The sequence below is a fragment of the Equus przewalskii genome, chromosome 20 (assembly GCF_037783145.1).
Source record: "Equus przewalskii isolate Varuska chromosome 20, EquPr2, whole genome shotgun sequence".
NCBI lineage: Eukaryota > Metazoa > Chordata > Mammalia > Perissodactyla > Equidae > Equus > Equus przewalskii.
The window spans coordinates 26,357,971-26,379,478 of NC_091850.1; the positions used below are offsets into that span (position 1 = coordinate 26,357,971).

The 21,508-nt window shown below is 39.2% G+C and overlaps 1 protein-coding gene across 10 annotated transcripts in view; it reads left to right on the forward strand.

The window, feature by feature from the left end:
* The first annotated feature begins 5,524 nt into the window (after positions 1–5,524).
* FYB1 (FYN binding protein 1) overlaps positions 5,525–21,508 on the forward strand; it is a 159,035-nt gene continuing 143,051 nt past the window's right edge. For 9 of the 10 annotated variants that reach the window (XR_011530356.1, XR_011530360.1, XR_011530357.1 and 6 more), the window contains exon 1: positions 8,997–9,103. Coding sequence is in view for 2 of the 10 variants with exons in the window: in XM_070586949.1 (XP_070443050.1) it covers positions 9,101–9,103 (3 nt within the window). In the remaining 8 variants the exon portion in view is untranslated. Of the gene's footprint in view, positions 5,945–8,996; positions 9,104–21,508 lie in introns of those variants that run through there. The other variant, XM_070586950.1, reaches the window with a different exon arrangement.

Genomic DNA, 21,508 nt, shown 5'->3' on the forward strand with positions numbered 1-21,508 from the left:
TTTAAGTGTTTTTCTCACTTTGCAGAAATTTTCAAGAATGCACATGAATGCTGAGAAATCACAGTAAATAAATTACTTATTAGCAATTAAATTCAAAAGCACAATTTTAAAAATAATTTTCAAGTTTATTTTTAACAGCAAAGAACAAGATTATTGGATATCAGATGCATTTTAAGTATGATATGGAAATGGTGCTCTAAAAATAAAAGTGCCAGGTCATTTAGGATATTAAAATAGCCCTGGGAGCTCAAGAGAATTCCTGTTCCCTGCGCCCAGAAGTCTGGGTGAATCAGAAAGAACTAGGATTTGTTAAATGCATACAAATACTGAACTCTACTCTTAGAAAATCCACTGTTGAGAGAGTTTTTGATGTTCTAAGAGCATGTGGATCCAGGAGGAGTTATCCTAGTAACTACTGAGAATTCCTTGCGCGCTTGTGAATTACAAATGTCAAACAAGAAAAGAGCTGAACCCCCAGGATCGGCTTAATGTTTATCAGAGTCTTTTCTACTAGAATTGGGGGCAAGAGTGCAAGTTGATGACGAGATCCTCCAACTTCCTTCTTAGGTGGCGTATCTGGTAGAGCATTTCCAGCAGGGTGCACCATTGAGACACCAGATCTGCCCAACTGGAGTTAGCACAGAGAGGAAAGTCTCTGGACCTAAACCGAGGAAGAATCACCAGAACTTCGGGGAGATCAGTACCTCCCAGTTGCTAGGCATTACACGGCTCAGCCTGAATTGTGATTTGGAAAAAACAGGCTCCTGAGAAGGGAAGTCGTAGCTTAGTCCGACAGACAGAGTGTGTTCTGTCACCCCCGCGTGCTCTCTGAGGGGGCACATCACAATTCAAGGAAAGGGACATGTGGGGAAAATAGTTCTCTGACACTCAGACCGTACATTCAGATTATTATACTGAACCTCAGTCGCTATCAAAAGGACCTGGAGAAGCTGAATGCATGCATTCAGGTTCCCTTGGGCCTAATGGGAAAAGAAGCTTCACAGTATTGCTACGTTTTTACATTTTTCCTTTTTTATACTTAAAACTCAGGTTGCTTATTCATTCTGCTGATCACATGGTAGACAGTCAACACATGCCTGCTGACTGCCAGTGTACACCTGGCCTCACATCATTGTCTCCCCAAGGTCATTTGATTGTGTACACAGCAAGACACTGCACACAACAGCCCATAACAGCAGCCTCTGAGTCAGTTTCCCAATAGTAATTATTTATGAAAAATAGCCCAGAATGGTGGATAAAAGACTAGTCTCAGCTTAGTTGATTTAAAACAAAAAGGAGATGATTCTCTCTCTCTTTCTTCCTCTCTCTCTCTCTTTTTCATTCTCTTTTTCTCTCTCCCTCTCTCTTTCTTTCTCTTTCTCTCTCTCCTTCTTTCTCTCTCTCTCTCTCTCACACATGAAATGGGCAAACAGCCATTGGTGATTAAGTATCTAGGTACTGAAGGTTTTTTCCTTTTCAATTACTGATTACGGCATTTAGCTGTTTAACCCGCCCATTGTTGACTGTGCTGCTTAGGCACTATGCTACCTGACTCCCACTAGCCTCCTAGAGACAACACCTTCCTGGAGCCTGCGTCACCACGGTAAGGGGTGTGTGAGCTGTTTTTCAGGAATTAGAACTCCTTCTCCACTTCAGGCCTGTCGAGACCACCAACTCATCAACTGGGCCCACAGAGATGTTCCATAGGCGACTTTTTGACATTAGAGGCTAAAAACTCCACCCTCAGATCATGCCAGTACTGCCATTTTCTGAACATGGGTCCTATGAAGAGGCATAGAATCTGACTACACTTGCACAGATCATCAATTACCTCACCTCCAATCACTTACCTCCACATTTCGGACCACCTTGCCCCCCATCCCATAAATATCCCTGAGTCCCTATTTTCGGGGAAGTGAATTTGAGACTCATGCTCTCGCTTCCTCTCATGGCTGCTTTGTGATTAAACCCTCTCTCTGTTGCAATCTTGCCGTCTCGGTGTTTGGCTTTCTGGGCGGCGGGCAAAAATGAACCTGGTTTGGTAACACACACACACACATAAATAATTCACAGGACAAACATCTATCTTTCTGCCCACCACCACCCCCTGGCCCTTCCACTCCCTTCTCATGATCATTATCCACTACCATGCGAAGAGCAGTGAAATGGTCCAAGAGAAGAGAAGGGTATGGTTATTTAACAATAGACACGTTACTAAGCCCCAAGACATGCCCAGGGGTAATAATATCTCCTTCATAGAACTGTTACATTGGTTCATTGAGATAATGCATATAATGACCTTGGCATCTAAAAGACAAGCAATAAATGGCAGCTGTTACCATTGTTATATGCAAGCCCACTGATATAAATTCCTCCAAATCTGACTCTAACTGTTGTGATATTAGATGGGCAAGAAGATTAAATCTGAAAATGGAAGATAATGGTATATAGCAGAGTGGCTTAGTATTCACCTCTAAATAATTAGTAGGCTCAGTAACTTTTTTTAAGGGGTAATTATTTTTATTGTGGCAAAATGAACATTGCATAAAATTTACCATTTGACTATTTTTAAGCGTACAGTTCAGTGGCATTAAGTACAACAATAACTCTCATTCCCTACTTCCCCACCCCCGGAAATCACTATTCTACTTTCTGTCTCTATGAATTTGACTAAGTACCTCATTTAAGTGGAATCATAGAACACTTGTCCTTTTGCATCTGATTTATTTCACTTAGTGTAATATCTTCAAGAATTTCATTGTTTTCTAAGGCTGAATAATTTCCACTGTGTATATATATCACATTTTGTTTATCCATTCCTCTAATGGTCAACACTTGGGTTGCTTCCATCTTTTGACTGTTGGGAATAATGCTGCTGTGAACACGGCAGTACAAATATCTCTTTGAGTCCTTGCTTTCAATTCTATTTGGTATATACCCACAAGTGGAGTTACTGAATCATATTTTATTCTATATTTAATTTTTTGAGGAACCACCATATTGTTTTCCACAACAGTTGCATCGTTTCATATTCCTACCATTAATGCACAAGGGTTCCAGTTTCTCCACATCCTGGCCAACACCTGTTATTTTCTGGTTTTGTTTTTTGGGTTTGAGTATAATAGCCATCCTAACAGGTGTAAAGTGATATCTCATTGTGGTTTTGATTCACACTTCCCTAATGATTAATGATGTTGAGCATCTTTTCATGTCCTTATTGGCCCTTTGTACATCTTTTTTGGAGAAATGTCTATTCAACTCCTTTGCCTATTTGTTAATCAGGTTGGTTTTTTGTTTTTGAGTTGTAGAAGTTCTTTATATATTCTAAATATTAATCTTTTATCAGATATATGATTTGCAAATACTTTCTCCCATTCTGGGATTTGCCTTTTCACTCTATTGATAGTGTTCTTTGATGAACAAACAGTTTTTAATGTTGATGAAGTCACTTTATCTACTTTTCCTTTTGTTGCCTGTGCTTTTGGTGACATATCTAAGAAATTATTGGATCCAATGTCAATGTCATGAAACTTTTCTCCTATGTTTTCTTCTGAGGGTCTCATAGTTTTATTAGCTCTTATGTTTAGATCTGATTCATTTTGAGTTAAAAGTATAAGGTGAGGCTCCAAATTTATTCTTTTGCATCTGTATATCCAGTTTTCCTAGTATCATTTGTTCATCAGTGGTTTTTTTTAACCCTCTTGGAATGGTCAAGAGAAAAGAGGGTCAGTATGACATTGAATCATTTCACAAGTTGTGTTCTAATAAGTTTGTTTTCGTAGCTACATTATAGGTACTCCTAAGTCCTCCTTGTATCATTACTAAGTAGCGGTATTAAGTTCCAAAAGGTACTATAGAATTGAAAATAGAAACATTCTTATTCTTCTGACCAAAAAGAAAATAGTCACTAGATTACAGTCATGTATGACTAATTTGTATTAAGTCATAAATAATTTTGTATTTAGGTAGACTTCCTGTATTTAGGCAAACAAATCTTAATTTGAGCAATAGCATATAAAAAAGACTAGATTGAGTAACTTTGCAAAGGGAGAGAATAGAGTGATTCTAAGGTGCAAAAGCAAAGAAGGAAAAAAACTCAAAAAAAGTAAAATCTGGAGATGTTTTTAAATAGATTATTCTCAAAGTTCAAAAAAGTGTAAAGCTTTATCAATATTTACCCTTCACAGAAATGGAAATATTCCTATTTTAAAATTAAACATACAACAGACTGGGAAAATGAATATATTCACACCTGCAATTAATTGACAATGAGAAAGAAGAAGAACTCAAAGAATGGTGGAGAGATCCATTCCCCTGGTCATCTTCTCTGAGTCTATAAAATCTCAAGGTGCTCCTGTTTATTTTCCAAACTTTCTGGCCTAACCTTCCTGTTGGGAAGGAAACTGGGAATGAATGAATGGATAAATGGACGAATGAATGAGGAAGGACAAAAGGAAAAGTGGAAAGATGGATTTTTCATGTAATACCTTTCCTTTCATTCATTCAAGTGCAAATCATCGTTAACAAATTGTCAAGAGCCATTACCAATCCAATGAGGGTGTGTCAGTTTGATGATGTCAGTTAAATCTCCTTGTCTTGAGACCCAGTGAGATAGAAGAATTCCAACTTGGATGCTGCTTCTGAGAGGAGTATACAAGGACTGAAGAAGTGAGAAGCCATGAAAAGAGAATAACAAAAGCCATAAGAAGAAAATATCAAGACTCAACAGAGTCCTGCAGAGCCTTCTAAGTCCCCCAAAAGCCAAGACCGGGTGAGACACAAATTATAGCCAAATAGCAAAAGAGAGTAATAAGTAAATAGATATATAACATAGAATTCCATGTTTTGTTCTTTGTCTCGGCTCTTCAAGTTAATTGGTTTGATAAAAGACTCCGTAAGTAAAGTTTAGATTATTTCTCCATTGTCCTATTTCAACAGTTCTTCTAGAGTTTAGTAAACATTTTCTGGGGTTGGGTTTAAATTTTAAAGACAATTGTTCCTTGCCGTCCTTGAGTTTAAATACAATTTACTCATCCTACAGAAATATAGTGGGAACTCTCCTTTTCCTGGAAGATGAGTTAATTTTTTACTGAAGTTGATTAATAAGTTACTTCTTCCTGAACGTTGATGTTCTGAAAGAGTTAAGGCCTTCTTCCATCAAAACTAAAAAGTACAAGAGTGAAAAAAATCCATTTTGTTTTCAAAACAAAAAGTGAAAGAGAAATGAGCCAAATCCAGGAACTCCCCATTTCCTCCTGCATGACCTTTTTAAGCGTTGCTGTTCTTATCCTGCTTTCTTCCCACTACTTTCCATTTGGCTATTCCATATCTATCAAAGCAGAGAGACTAGAATTTCCTTTAATTTCTATGAATCCATTTTGTGAGTTTGAGTTGTTTTTGGCTGGCACAGTTCAAAAGCATGTTGATAAAAAGTGACAAGTTTACAAAATAATGAAGTTTTAGCTGACCAGTTTCCTAGTCTGGAAACTTGAGGGGTCACTTAACATTTCTGTGCTTTCATTTCATCATCAAAAAGCAGCAATGTAGTGACCATCTCCTAGTTGTTTGACAATATTTTAGCCAAGAATTCTCCTACAGCTTCCCATAAATGAGGGGTTTCAAGGGAGGCTGTACACACGCAGAATTTGTACGCAAAGCGTATGCTGCTTTCATCAGATTCTGAAAGGAACACATGAGCCAAAAAACATTTCAAAAAATAAAAGCTGCTCTAGGATCTTAGTGTGACAGAAGAAAATATGAAAATTAATTTGCACTGGAGGAGTTTCAAATCTAGTTAAGGAGCCAAACCTAATGCAGACGATACAATGGGAAAACCGTAAAAGGCAACCATATAGAAGAACTTCACTTCGGTGGTTTGGTCTACAGAAGTCCAGAAAAAGGAAGAGATGAGTGAGCAAGCAGCAGAGAAGGCTTCCTGGAAGAGGTGAGACTCAACATCTCTCTGTTCTCCTATCTCAGGGGTCTTGTCCAGGCATGTTAGTGTTGGGCACATGAAGTAGATGATCATTTGCTTCTTCCCTAAAATGGTAGCATTCAGGTTATAAAGCTGAAATTGTGTAAGAGTTTACGAGCATTTCTAACTCTCTATGCTGACAATTTTAACCAGGCTCCTTTCAATGCCTGATACATAACACTGACAATGCTTGTAAATAACGATGAGTAAGTAATGTTACTTAAATTTTCACTAGTACTGTCTCCCTCCATCTTCCTATAAACTGACTTAAAAAAAAAAATGAAGCTGGTTTTCGTAAGTCACTCAGTGTCTCTGGGCCTCCCTGTCACCACCTTGCTGTCACCTTCAATAAACGCCAGAGGGGCAGACTCATTGCCTAAACAAAAGCAGTGTTCTAGAATGCAAATTTACAAAAAGAAAACACGCCCAAGTATTTGAAGAATTCTAGCCACTTTTGCATTCTCTGAGCTACTTCTCCCTCCACTAGCAGAAATAATTGCAGTGCCCATACCGCGAAAATATCTTCATCTTCTTTAGATGGTATCACTATATTTTCTGTCATCTTCATTGCATTTCCTGTTTCATTTTCCTGCTCAGGGACTGATGTACTTAATTGACTTCACAGGAAATGTACTCACGTATGTGATATTTGATATATATTTTTTTAAAGTAGTGATTATGCTCCAAAAATAAAAACTTATTGGTGGCTTATGAGTTATGGTTGGATGCTTCAGCCCTTGTTTTTTCTTAGCCAAAATACTTCTCTTAAATATATGTGTTGGAGAGACTGCTGAATTTATGTCAATAATAGCTAAAAATTACCTTAATCTGCATTTAGAAATAAACACAAGTTGAAATGGAATTCAAATGAATGAGTAGAAATTTGAAGTTGTCTAACCAGAGGCTTGTCCAGTTGGCTACATTGTTAGTAGAAAGTGCTAGATTTCTATTTATAATGGAATTTTTGTCCAACTTACTGGTACAGAGAGAAAATCATTGAATCACCAAGAATAAGTAATCATGTAGCACATGGTGAAAATCCCTTGTTAAACTTAGTCCTAACAATGTCAGAGCATCAGGATTATTTCTCTTGACAAGGCTTGCCTGGTGATCTGTTCACCACCTCATCGTATGAGTCACCTGCTTCTCCTTTTCGAGCCCAGGCTTGCCTGCACCTTAGAATTACCTGGGAAACTTTAAAAAATACTGAAGCCTGTGTCTCAAACCTGGAGATTTTGATTTAAAAGTCTGGGGTGAAGCCTGCGAACTGGGAGTTTTAAAAGCTTCCCAGGTGATTTTAATGAGGGCCAGATTGAGAGCAACTGCTTTAGGCCCTGAGCCGCACCTGCCCTGGGATAATTTCTGCGCCAGCAGACAGTGGAGAAGAGGCTTTCTGGCTGAGCTAAAGAATGTCTCCATTCCAAGGACTTTTTCCAGCCAATGTTTTATATCTAGAAGGGTGCCTGGTTCCTATACCTGCCTTGCCTTGATCATCCTCCTCCATTCATTCACTGAGCATTTATTGTGTGCCAAAGACTGTGCAATTTCAGATTCCTGATGACCCATCTGGCTCCTGATTATTCCTCAACCCACCTCTCTTTAAAACCCCCGCAAGTTTCAAGGTAACGTCAGGTTCCTTTCTAACCCCAGGAACTCGGCCCTGTTCTGCCTCCCTGTCTTGTCCCGGCAATAATTCTACCCATATTTCTAATCGCATCTTGATTTTGAAAAACATTTTCATTTTAAGGAATAAATAGTAGGAAACATCTTTTTTAATAAAGAATTTTGCATTGTTATAGTCGTGATTAGTATCAGCTCGGCATCAAGTGAAGAAATTTGGTGCCCCTCTACTGGGTGAAGGTGGGAGTCCTTACAAGAAGATCTAGAAATTTGCAACCCCAAGTTAAGCAATTGGTTGCCTTTCCTCTGCAATGAGAAAGAAAGATGAATTTCTGCCCTTGAAATTACTAAAGTATCAGGTTATATATTCAAAATAAAGGAGAAAATTCTGTGTACCTGAATGTTTTCAGAGAGGTGCTATGGACGATTGGTGCAAAATCTGACTACTGGGGATCAAATACCATACGCTTAATATCTTAATATCTCCTTCATCAATGTGAGAGATGGAGGCATCGGATGAAAATAAGTATTACCGAAAAATTAACACATGAACCTAGATTGACAGGCACTTTGTATTTTCAGTGAAATGAATGACATCCTATGATAAACTTACAAATATTGTTACTATTTACATATTGGTGAGATAGGTTTAAATACATCTGGAATTGTTAATTAAAATTATCACAATCCTTCGGTCTTTTTAAGATCATAGTGATGTTTTTAACAAGTACTATGTACTCAAAAAAGTCAAAAAGTCAGCAAAGTACAAAACAAGAATTATTTGTAATAATTTCTCTATCCAAGTCAACCACTGTTAACATTTTAGAATGGGCCCTTCATTCACAGATAGATAGTTAGATAGATAGATAGATAGATAGATCGATCCACAAATACTGATTTGATATAAAACAGGTTAATAATGAAGATAGGGGGCCGGCTCCGTGGCCAAGTGGTTAAAAGTTCGAGCGCTCCGCTTCCGCAGCCCAGAGTTTCCCCGGTTCGGATCCTGGGCATGGACATGGCACTGCTCATCAAGCCATGCTGAACCAGCATCCCACATGCCACAACTAGAGGGACCCACAACTAAAATATACAACTAGGTACTGGGTGGATTTGGGGAGAAAAAGAAGAAAAAAAGAAGATTGGCAACAGTTGTTAGCTCAGGTGCCAATCTTTAAAAAAAATAATAATAATGTACACAGAATTTAATATCCAGGCACTTTTTTAAAAACTCTGTGTTAATCTCTCAGACTTCAAAGTATCACCTGTACCTGCTCGCATATTATTAAAGTGTGATAACTAGATAAACCTGGCCAGTTATACAAATACTCTGAGGACTGAGATAATATGCAAATAACTCTCACGTATCAATGTGTGAAAGCTGGACAGACCACACAGTTCAAAAAAGGAAGTATACTCTGCAAAGCTAACTTGCACATTCACTGTCCGCGTTACAGCATCTTCGAGGTCGCTGGGTGCCAGGCACATCAACTCTTTTCAAAAAGAATGGTAAGTGATAGATTTTATGACTCTCCCTGGTTTCCTGGGAAACAGCTAACTTTCTCTACCTGGAGCAGAGAGGGGTGGGGGTGCTTCACCACCAGGTCCTCCAAGCCTTTGGAATTTTTGCTTGTCCAACTGTTGTTCCATTTGCTAATAAAGCTGCTGAGTCTTTATTATACCAGTATAGCTGAAAGACTATGGCTTCAGGAGTTCCCTTTTCTGATTCGAGACTTCAGAACAGAGGAAGAGCTATGCCTTCCAGAAAGAAAAGCCGCATTCTTTGTCTTTGCCTCTTAAGCTAGCTGGGTGCCAGACCCAGCAGTCAAGTTTTCTATTCTGAGCACTTTGGATCCCAGAAGAGAACTCCAATGATACGCGCAGGGCAATATTGCTGATGATGAGTGCCATTTTGACAACAGAGTAGATTTTACAAAAGGAGCTTTTTGTTTAAAAAATGCATTTTATTATTTTAATTAAGAGAAGCAAATAAAGCCCCAAATAGTCCAAACCTTAGGGACAGGTTATATTGCCAAAGTTAATTGAAAGTCATTATCTGGAGCACACTTAAAATAGTGACTGTGTTCCCAGTTGGACCATAAAAACTAGCTTAACTCATAATGTAGCTGAACTACAGTGTTAATATTCTGTTACACAGTTTCATATTATTTCTCTGTAAAAGTTGGCTGCGTTCTTCTACATGTTTGTGTCTCGTGCTCCCAGAGTCTAAAAGAGAGCCAAATTTTATCCCACACACCCCCTCCCCGACTCCCCAGCCCCAGAAGACTGGAGACTGGTTTATCCCTGCTCTCCTTATGGAGAGGATTACTTCCTTTGCCAGCTCCCAGTGAGAAGATAAGACTGAGACAATGACTGCTACAGGGACTCAGCCGGGGAGGGAGTGTGCTGCAGGCATTGGAATAGAGAGGGCAAAGGGTTCATGGGATGTGTTTGCGATCAGGAAGCGCTAGAGGCAGAAGGGGGAAAGTGTGGAAGGGAGAGAGTATGACCTTGCCATGGAGGAGAGAGGGAGAAGGAGAGATGCGGGCAGAGTTGCAGAGTCATAGCAGAGATGAATGCACAGTGGTGGAGGAAATGAGAGAGCATGACCCTTCCTGTAGCCACACATGTGAGAGGCAGGCAGCCACCAGTCAAGCTGGGGCTCAAAAGTCCCTCTAGTGTCTCCAAACTGGGTCTTTAGGTCCAGAATTCTTAGCAAACAGCTTGACCCTAATTATTGCTATCATCTTCAAAAATAAGTGAGAGCACTGTGGTTTATAGAGTTATTTGGATTTTCTTGGGGAAAATGAGATGATAATAGCAGAAAAAAAAGAAAGTTTAACAGAATAGTGTGTGTTTGATAATACATAAGCAATATTTTAAGAGATTATCCTCTTATTATGAAAGTAACATGTATTATTAAAGAAAAATTCTTAGAAATACAGATATGCAGAAATTAAATAATACATATTTTCTATAGTTTTGTCACCCAGGAGGCAATCATTATTAATATAGACCCTTCTAGAATTACATCATTTTAAAATATATTTTACAAATGTAATTTTCTATAAGTGCTATCATACTTTATAAACCATATCCTAATCTAATTTTCTATTTAAAACATTTTGAATAATATATGTTAGATATATGAGTTAGATATCATTTCTAATGATAAATCACTTTTAGTGACTATGTAGTTTTACATAATTTATTTTAGTCAGTTCTGTACAGTGAGACATTTAGTTTTCTTATTTTGTTTTTCTTTCTTTATGGTTATATGACAAGACTGTCACCTGCATTCTTTTGTATACATTGCCTGATTATTACCATTGACAGAACTACTAGAAGAATAGCTAAGTGAAAAATACATATATTTAAGACTTTTAACAAAGATATCCTCTTGTTAAACAATATTTTTTAAGTTTACTTACTATATAGTGGCATGGTAAATGAATATCCCAGCTGCAATTATGGTATGTACGTGCCTATCTTTGTAGCATGTCCAACCTATACTTAAAGAGGAAGTAGATTTCCATTAATTTCTCTTTCCCTAACATTGTTTTTGACATTTCTATGACAGGTTGCAAAAAGCCTGTGGCATATTAAGAAAGGCATTTTCTCTTTGAAAAGCATCATAGCACAGTCAGGAGGCCATATTCCTGGCTCCTTATGGTTTGCTTACTAGTTGTATGTTTTTTTCACAAGTCACTTAAGCTCTGAGTTTCTTTCTTTCTTTTTTGCTGAGGAAGATTAGCCCTGAGCTAATATCTGTACCAATCTTCCTCCACTTTATATGCGGGTCACCACCACAGCATGACTGACAAGTGGTGTGGGTCCACCCCCTGGATCCAAACCCACGGAACCTGGGTTGCCAAAGTGGAGTGTACCAAACTTAACCACTACTCCATAAGGCTGGCCCCTGAGTTTGTTTCTTTATCCAATAGTGGTGACATGATGATGATGACAGTAACTATCACACAGTGTTGCTGTGGAGTGTAAATAACATTGTAGTTATAAAGTATCTATTACAGCACAGGCACCAACCAGATACTGGATAAATAGTGGTTTCCTTCCTTCTGGACCCCAAGAAATCGTTTCCTAAGGAGGCATAGAGACTTCCAGTGAACACAGGAGGAGATTGATAATGACAGTTAACATTCACGAACCTTGACATACACTATCTCATTTAATCCCCATAGCAACCCTTACAAAAAGTTACTGCTCTCATTCCTACTTTCTCACTGAGTACACCGAGTCTTGGAAAGGGTAAGTCCCTTGCTTACAGTCACACAACTGTTAAATATTGAGACTGGAATTTGAGCAAAACTCCATGCACTCTCAGAGCCTGAGGTTTTCCACATTATGCTGCATCTGAGGAAAAGTAGGTACAAGAAGGTGCAGAGGAAGATAACGGCATGATCCAAGAAAAGCTCAGGCCTGGTTTTTAGGAGTATGAGGGGCCGTTCCTAAGATCAGGGCCCATCCCTGTTGGATTTGGGAATCAGCTGTCATAGCTGCTTCTGCTACTGCCATGATGAATTGTCCTATTTTCAGAATGCTAGTTTTATTGAAACCTATAGAAGCCACTGGGATGGGAGGCTAGATGGGGTCCTAGCTTTTTGGTTCTCCACTCCAGGGTTCAGAAAGGGGGATGAAATGACCAAATACCTCCCCTCCCTGCATGCTCACCTGCTGTGCTACTGGTGTCACTAACCCTGCCTCCTCCAGGCTGAGTGCTGGAAGGGAGCAATCAGAAACTGGGACCATGTCATGGCCCAGGTGGTTATTGGGAAATTCACCTTTTATTGCCCTCTCCCTATAACTTATTGGTAGAGGAACTGTGTGAACTTGTGGGAATGAGGCATAAAAGTACATGGGATTTTGTGAGGACAAGCACATCGGCTCTGAAGATTGACGGGTTTTAGCTACACAGTGGCAAGGAGTGGCTCCTGGTGGGATCTCAGCCCAGTCTCTCCAGTTCTCTCTCAAGCTGCTCAGTGAAGGTACAGAGTTGGCCTAGGTGTTGCCCGATATTCTTTATAACACGATTCCGCCTTTTAGAGCTGGCAGGTCTTGGGCAATATGATTCTACTTCTCGAACATCTGCCCCTGTGGAAATTGACTTAATCCGTGACCTTCAAGCAATCAGCTCACTTCACAGTCCTACAGTGGAAATAATGGACTGATACCTGTCCGCATGGCAAGTCTTTTTAGGTATATTCCAATTTGTGGAATTTTCTGGACAAAAGAGAGAAGCAGATATCCAATCATGCACAAATTGTTTTATGACTAAACCTGAAAAAATTTTAAGAAATAAAGCAAACATTGTATTTTGGGTTTTTGCTAGTTTGTTTTGCTCCTTTCATTCAGCTTTCAGTTCACATATGGGTTACGGACAAAAGAAATGTGCTATCAGTGACTCATTCATTGAACAAAGGTTTATTGAGCCTCCCCTCCTCCTCGTGGCTCTGCTAGATGAGAATGCAGGACGAATGACACAGGTCGGGTCCTGGCTTCCCAGAGCTTACACTTAGTGCAAAGTCTCAAACTTGAACACTGAGTCACCTGGAGAGTCAGGGATGGGGCCTAGGAATTCGCATTTCTAATACGTTCCCAGATGATGCTGACGCTGCTGGTCTAGGCACTTGGAGAACCACTGTTCTGTGGAAACAAGTAAAACGTCTTTTGGTGACTTCTGAAGGAGCTGAGAGAGCATACAGGAGAGACATCCTCTCTAGATAGGGGTCTGGTCTCTGAGGAGGTGATCTTTCAACTAAAGCAGTGGTTCTCAACTCTGGCTGCACATTAGAATCACTTGAGCAGCTTATAAATCACACCCATTCTCAGGGCCTCAACTGAGACCAGTTAAATCGAAACCTTCAGGTGGAAGGTGGGACCCAGCAAGGGTTGAGAATTGCTTCAGCAAAGAGTAAGAATGAGCTGGGCATGGGAAAAGTGGCAGTAAAGACCACTTCTAGCAGAGGAAATGGCAGGTGCAAAAGATGTGGGCAGGGAAGTGCTTGGATCTGCAAGAAGACCAGCATGGCCGGAGGATGAACAAGAGCAGAGGAGAGTGGAAAAAGGTAGTTTCAAGAAATAGGCAGCAGCCACATAATTGCTGGGTCTCAAAGGCCCTGACAAGAATTCAATCCTATTTTGTCCTCCCCGGCAGTCACTGGAGGCTCCTGAGCAAAAGAGTGAGTGCCAGTATGTGATTCACATTTTGAGACGAGGGCTACTTTGAAGTGATATGTTTCTCCCTCGTCCTTTAAAATTGTGCCCCCAAATTTGAACACAGTCAAGTTAGAGAATAAGTGAAGGGTTTCTAAGGGAAACAGGTTTAGGGACTTGCAAATAAGTTGATGGGCTGCAATGGAGGCCCAGATGAGAGCTGGCATCCCCGGAAAATCAGTGTATGAACTCTGAGCTAGAAGGCTCCCTCTGAGAGCTGGGGTTCCAACCCGCTTCTTTAAAGGAGAGTGTCATTCTTGTCCTTATCATGTAAGCTGGAGGAGGTCATCAGGGTCTTGAATGAAATGCTAATATCCCCAAATAAATATCTACGCCCTTGACTCCTTGGCCTATTCATATCCTCTACATCCAAAAAAAGGGACACCTACCTTTTGCTGCAAGATCTAGCCCAATGTGTTAAAAAAAATTTCCGTGGGGGCCGGCCCAGTGGCACAGAGGTCAAGTTCGCATTCTCTGCTTTGGTGGCCCAGGGTTCACCGGTTCGGATCCCGGGTGCAGACCTATGCACCGTTTGTCAAGCCATGCTGTGGCAGGTGTCCCACATATAAACTAGAGGAAGATAGGCACAGATGTTAGCTCAGGGCCAGTCTTCCTTGGCAAAAAAGAGGAGGATTGGTGTCAGATGTTAGCTCAGGGCTAATCTTCCTCAAAAAAAAAAAAGTTTCTGTGCTATGTCAAGCAAGTTTCAAGCTAAGGGTAAGAAGTTCAAAGGTTCAAATTGTAGGTGATCTCTTTCAATGACACATCAGTGCATGCAGGAGGAAATGAGGGCCACTTAGATCACATTTTAGCATACACTAAATGTGTGACACCCTTGTTCTTGAAGTGAATGGGTGTGGAGCTCCAATTCTTCATTTGGTAACTTCTACGTCACTTCCCTAATTCTTGGAGGTGCATTCTCTGCCCTTCCTTTCCTCTCACGTCCTTCTCTTTAAAATATCATGGTATGTTATGAAATAAACAATGTAACAAATGCTCGTATACTCACACTCAGATTTCACACATATTACCATTTGCCACAATGTTGGCATTTTGCCATCCTTTTAGAAAATAAAAAAGACAAAGTGGAAGCCCTTTTTTGCCCCTCCTAGTTCCATGCCCATCCCTCCAACAGCACTTTCCTGCTCTGAAAGTGGCATCTCACCTTCTCAGCCATGTTTTTATATTTTTATTTCATCTGCCTGTATGCATAAAATAGCATATAGTAATGTTTTGCCCAGTTTGATTTTTTTGTGATTTCTGCATTTTCCTTTTTCCGCTCTGGTGTACTTTCAAGATATGTGCATTTGGACACATGCAGCTCTGGCTCAGTCTATTGAATTGCTGTGTAATTATACTGCAATTTATTCATCTTTTCTCCAACATTTAATTTGTTGTCATTATTTTCTATTTCGAACAGGACTAGAATGAATATTCTTTTACGTAGAGGGTATGGGAAGCTTCAAGTTTACTGAATGTTTGCAAAAATTGTTCTCCCAAGTTATTGTAACCTCCCACCAGCCTTGTGTGAGAGTTGCCATGTCTGTACATCATCCCTAAAACTTGGTATTGTCAGATTTATTGATAGAGTTTTGAGAATTTGTCATATGCGAAACTCTACTGCATTGTTGTTTCAATTCTCCTGATTACTTCTAAGATGGAACATATTTTCATGAGATTATTGACCATTCGAGTAACCTCTTCTGTAAATTCTCCTCATGTGCTTCATCTGTTTTCTTACAGATTATCTTTTCATGTTGATGTATAGGAATTCTTTATATAACTCTAGGCATCAATCCTGTGTCAGTTAGATATATTGCGAATTTATGCTCCCAATCTATGGCGTTTTTTTACTTTATTTTTGGTATCTCTTTTTTATACAGAAGTTTTCAATCTTAATGCCATCAAACCTAAAAATAAGCCTTTTTTCATTTCTGCATTTTTAAAAAAAAATTATTGTATTGAGTTCATATGGGCTTATAGCGTTGTGTAAATTTCAGGTGTACATTATCATATATCACTTTCTGTATAGACTGCATCATGCTCATCACCAATAGTTTAGTTTTCGTTCATCATCATACTTATGTTCCCCTTTACCCCTTTTGCCCTTCCCCCACCACATTCGCCTCTGGTAACCACTGATCTGTTCTCTTTATCCAGGTGTCTGTTTATCTTCCACACATGAGTGAAATCATATGGTGTTTGTCTTTCTCTGGCTGGCTTATTTCACTTAGCATAATACCCTCAGGATCCATCCATGTTGTCGCAAATGGGACAATTTTGTCTTTTTTATGGCTGAGTAGTATTCCATTGTATATATACCACATCTTCTTAATCTATTCATCCATTGCTGGGCACTTGTGGTTGCTTCCACATCTTGGCTATTGTGAATAATGCTGTGATGAACATAGGAATGCATAGGATTGTTGAGTACTGTTTATTTTAGCCTGCTCTGTCCTTTTCCCCTACTGCTTTCTAATGCCTCCTCCAGCGTATGTCCATGTTCCATATGTGTGTGATCTGCTTCTAGGCTTCTGTCTCTGTCATACTAGTCAATGTATTTCATAAAATTCCACATTTATCATTGTTTCTTACATCTTACTCTTCTGCTCTGAATTTATATATCTTCTTACCTAAGTACATATTCTTTTTTCCTATTGTCTAACAATTTCTACAATTATTTAGTATGGCTATTATTATCCTCCCAGACACAAGAAGGACCTAATACAGTGTAATTATCCATTGATCACAACCCTCCAACCCTATTTCTAGTTCTTAAAACTTCTACTTGGAAGAGATGAACATCACTTTAACTCATATTTAATTGGCCAAAATAACTCATATGGTCATGTCTCAGAGACGTTGGGATGTACAATCCTCAAGCATTCAGAGTACTGGCACAGATGCATACCCATTTGGAAGATGAGTAATATATACTACAATGTATATTGGTCTTTGTATGACTGAAAACTTCTTCATTTTAACTTCTCTCTTAAACGATAGTTTACCTCTGTAAAAGCATTCTAAATTGATAGTTACTTTTCCTCAACACTTTTCAGACTTATTCCATTAGCTTCTGACTTCTATTGTTGCTGATGTAAGTATGCTGTCAAGTCTAATTCTCATTCCATGTAGTTGGAAATTATCATTCCCTTTAAGATGTTTCTTTATCTTTATGTTCTGCAGCTTTACTGTACTTCTTAGAGATATGAATTTATTTTTATTTATCCTGCTTGGTACCCAGAGTATCAATTTAAAGCAGAGGTCTATGGCATTTCTGCAAACAGCCAGATAATAAATATTTTAGGTTTTGCAGGCTCTGTAGTCTCTGTTACAGCTTTACAGCTCTCCCATTGCAGCATGAAAGCAGCCATAGACAATGCATAAACAAATGGGCATGGCTGTGTTCCAATAGAACTTTATTTATAAGAATAGGTGGCAAGTGGATTTAGCCCTCAGGCTGTAGTTGCTTAATCTAAAGCCTAATGACTTTTTTAATTTTACAAAACTCTCAGCTGTTATTTCTTCAAAAACTATTACTCTACCATTTCCTCCTTCCTAGTTTTTTTTGTCTAGAGTTCCTATTAGATGACAGTTGGTCTCAATCTATCCTCCATGATTTATTTGCTCTCCAAATTTTTTAATCTCTGTGTCTCTCTGTAATAAATTCTAAATCAGTTTATCAACTTCATCTTCCAATTCACTAAGTTTTTCTTCAACTGTGTCTAGGGTGACCAATGTCTCAATTTGCCCAACACTTTCCTAGTTTTAGCATTAAAGTCCTATGTCCCAAAAAACTCTTAGTCTCAGACAGACCAAGATAGTTGTTCATCCTATCTGTGTCCAATCCTGATTTTATCCCATATATTGAGTTTTTGTTCCAGTGATTAAGTTTTAATTTCCAATTTTTTGAATTGGTTACTTTTCATAACCACCTAGTCTTCCCTAATGTCTACCTATTTTTGTTTCAAATATTCTTATACTCTCCTATGGATATCATTCATTTATTTGTTTATTGATGAATCCTAAATTCTTAAAGTCATTTTCAGATTGTTCTATTATTTCAATTTAATCTGAGGTAAACCCATCTTTCAGTTGTTGATTTTGTTGGGTTTTTCTTTTTTTTAAAAAAAAAGATTTTATTTTTCCTTTTTCTCCCCAAAGCCCCCTGGTACATAGTTGTGTATTTTTAGTTGTGGGTCCTTCCAGTTGTGGTACGTGGGATGCCACCTCAGCATGGCCTGATGAATGGTGCCATGTCTGTGCCCAGGATTCGAACTGGCAAAACCCTGGGCCGTGGAATCGGAGTGCGCGAACTCAACTGCTCAGCCATGGGGCCAGCCCCCGAGTTTTTATTTCTTATTAATAGTTTTCTTCCCATATTTTGGAATTTTGTGTTGTGGACCCATTTTTATTTCTTTTTCTCCCTGCCTTCTCTCTGCCTTCGCTAGTGATGTGCTTCTCTCTACTATTTCTTCCTGAGGACTCCAGCCCAGAACCAGGTCTATATTAACAGCTATGTGATCCAGGCCCACAGTAATATTGCACATTTAGCATATTCATTACTTAGTCAACTAGCATCTTGTCCCGGGTCCTGGCTCTGGGGCTGTGTCTAGCCCAGAGTTTCTCAACCTCATCACTTTTGTGCATTGTAGGATATTTAGTAGCATTTCTGGTCTCTCTCTCTTATTGAAATCATCTCCAGTTGAGAAACACTGGCCTATCCCAAGGCAATTCTTAGCAACAGATCATTTGGTCTCCTGTCATGTGCTAAGGATAGGAAAAAGCATATCTGTCCCTATTCTTGGTTTCAAAGAGTGACCCTAGCTCAGGTTTCCAGGTTACCCTATAGGAGCTGAACTAACAGATGCTTCTGTAACCTGAACTAACAGCCCGCCTCAGCAGCCCTCCAGTTTCACTGACTGCCTTGTCTTTCTATTCTATTTCTGACATAGAAAGCTTTATTTTCTTTTTGAATGTACCTCTATCTGTACGGTTTCTCATTTTACATTCTATCATTGACATATGGTTCAGTCAGTGAGAGAGCCACAAAACTTTAGTTTACTGACCAGCAATTGATTCTCTTCTCTCTCTCTTTTCCCTCACTTCCTTCTAGCTTCATATCTTTCACTTTTCTTTTCTCCCCTCATCCTTGATCAGTGGTATTGGGTAAATCAACAAAGTAGAGGAAATGTTTCAGCATCAGTGTCGATGAGATACTGAGAGAATTAGTCCCGTTTCTTCCAGGTCTCCACCACCCTCTCCCTTTACCACTATCCCAACCTGTTAAACAGTGGTTCTCAGAGCGTGCTCCCTAAACCGGCAGCATCAACATCACCTGGGAACTTAATAGAAATTCTTGGGCTCCCCCCAAGACTGACTGAAGATGAAGTTCTGGGAATGGGACCCAGCCACTTGAGGATTAACAAACCTTCTAAGTGATTCTGATGCATGCCAAAGTTTGAGATCCCTGTACTAAGACTTAGCTAAAGAGGTTTGGGCTGGTGGTTCTTAACCTGGCTGCACAGTGGAATCACCTGCTGAACATTACGCAGCTGCATGAGTCCCCCCAAAGAGATTCTGATTTAGCTGGCCTGCGTGGGGCTCAGGCATTCTTTTCTTTTAAACTTCCCAAATGATTCAAACATCCAGTCACAGTTTTGCTTTAGTTATTCATTTACTGCTTGGCCCATTTTGATAATCACTTATGCCAACTCTTACCTAGTGTTTCAGGAATTCTAAGCGGAAATGGTAAACTTTTAGGGAACAAAGTGTAAAATGAATTTGGTCTGGAGTTGGACTTCCTGGGTTTGAATCTCAGTGCTGCCCTTTATCAGCTATGTGACTGAACATTTTACCCTCTCTGTGCCTCAGTTTTTCCATGTGTAAAAAGAGATGAAATGAATAACTGTGCCTACCTACTGGGGTTGTTATAAGGATTACATGGGTTCATATATGAATGTCTTCAGAATAATGCCTGTCACACAGCAAAAGCTATACAAAATTTTTCTAAACTATTTATTTTGCAAGTAAAACATGCAATGACCTGGAAAACAAATTTAAGTCAAAATTAGTGTTTTGAGAAGGGGAATTTAAAGAGCATTTAAAGAATATTTCCTTTTTTTCATATTGAGAACTTCTGCTTTATAAGACCCACTTTTTCCCAAAAAGCTGTTTGGTCTAAAAATATTGATTCAATAGAAATCAACTATTTTCATTAAAAATTTCAGAATTTTACTATGTGCTTTTTAAAACCAGCTAGTGAAATTGTAAAACCAGAGCTCAGAATCACTGTTCTATAGTCAGATTTGAGTTACAAAAACTGATACGCCAGCAATAAATTCAACCCTTATGTAAATCCTGGCAGAGATCAAAAGAAGTAGAGGTGAAATAAACATCTGCTGGATTTGATCTATGACAGACATTTAGTTGAAGGAATTTGTGTGAAATCTAGTAAAAACGCTTTAATAGATAGATAGACATTTGGAGGTTTAACTTACATGAATTTGTTTTGATTTGTCAGTGTATGGCCACAGTTCAAAGGAACTACTAGCGATTTTCCTCATTACAACTTTGAAAGTAGATGAATTTACTTTATCACAAGAGGACACTCGCCCGAAAGAAAGTAATTTTATCACACATACCCACAACGGCAAGAGACAGCATTTCAGGTCTGGGTGGAGATTTTAATGGCAGAACATAGCTACCCCAACACAATAGGGCTGAGATACACACTGTTTAAATTAGTTACCTAGGGGGTGGAGGCGGGGATTTTCCAAACTATCTGTTGTTAATTATCAAGCCAACAAAGAAAAGACTGTGAGGGTGGAATAGTTCTAACTTCTGATTTCTAAGCAAAGTTCACCTGTAGCTACTGAGCATACATAGCAAAGATGGTTTCAGTTCTCAATAGATGTAAAAGTTATCCAACCTGAGCAAGCATGATTGAATTTGATAAGCAGGGCAAGGAGAGAGGCAGGAAGTTCCAGAAAGTAGCCAGAATAACCACATTCTGATGGCTAATTCCGCATGAAAAACCAGATACAGTTTCTATACATCTTGATTTTTCTACATCCTCATTTTTCTCATTGTTCTTCCCTTCCACATGGTAAGTGCTTCCATTTACTTTCTAAGCCACATACACCAGAAGAAAAAAAAAGGTCTGCTAGCACAGTCCTGAGAAACGATGTTACACCTACCCTTTGATCAGTAAGAAAACTGGTTTTTCTCTGCTTTGGGTTCACAACAGGCAGGCAGGCAGTCCACAGGTCGTGGAATATTGCCTTCTTGTGCAAGTCACTTGCACAAACTAGAAACATACCACACTTTGCATTTGTAATATCTGTGCTCCTATTTCCATTGTTGAGGTCTGTGTTTAACTAAATGGCTATAAATTCTGCATCCATAACTACTTTTAAAGAAAGATCTATTTAACAGGGTACTCTTTTACTTATTCTAATACATTTGTACCTGTAAGTGTCCTAGACTCACAAGGGAGACAAAAGGAGAGATGATGGTTACAATAAAGGCCTTTTGGAACCAGTAGGCTGAGGCTGGAAGCCTTGCTCTGACTGTAAATTCTGCTTTCTCAAGCTCTCTGGGTAGCTCTGCTTCTCCTTGCTGCCTCACACTGAGGCCAACTCAGTCTCCTTTATCAGACCCACTTGATTCTCATCCGAGAAA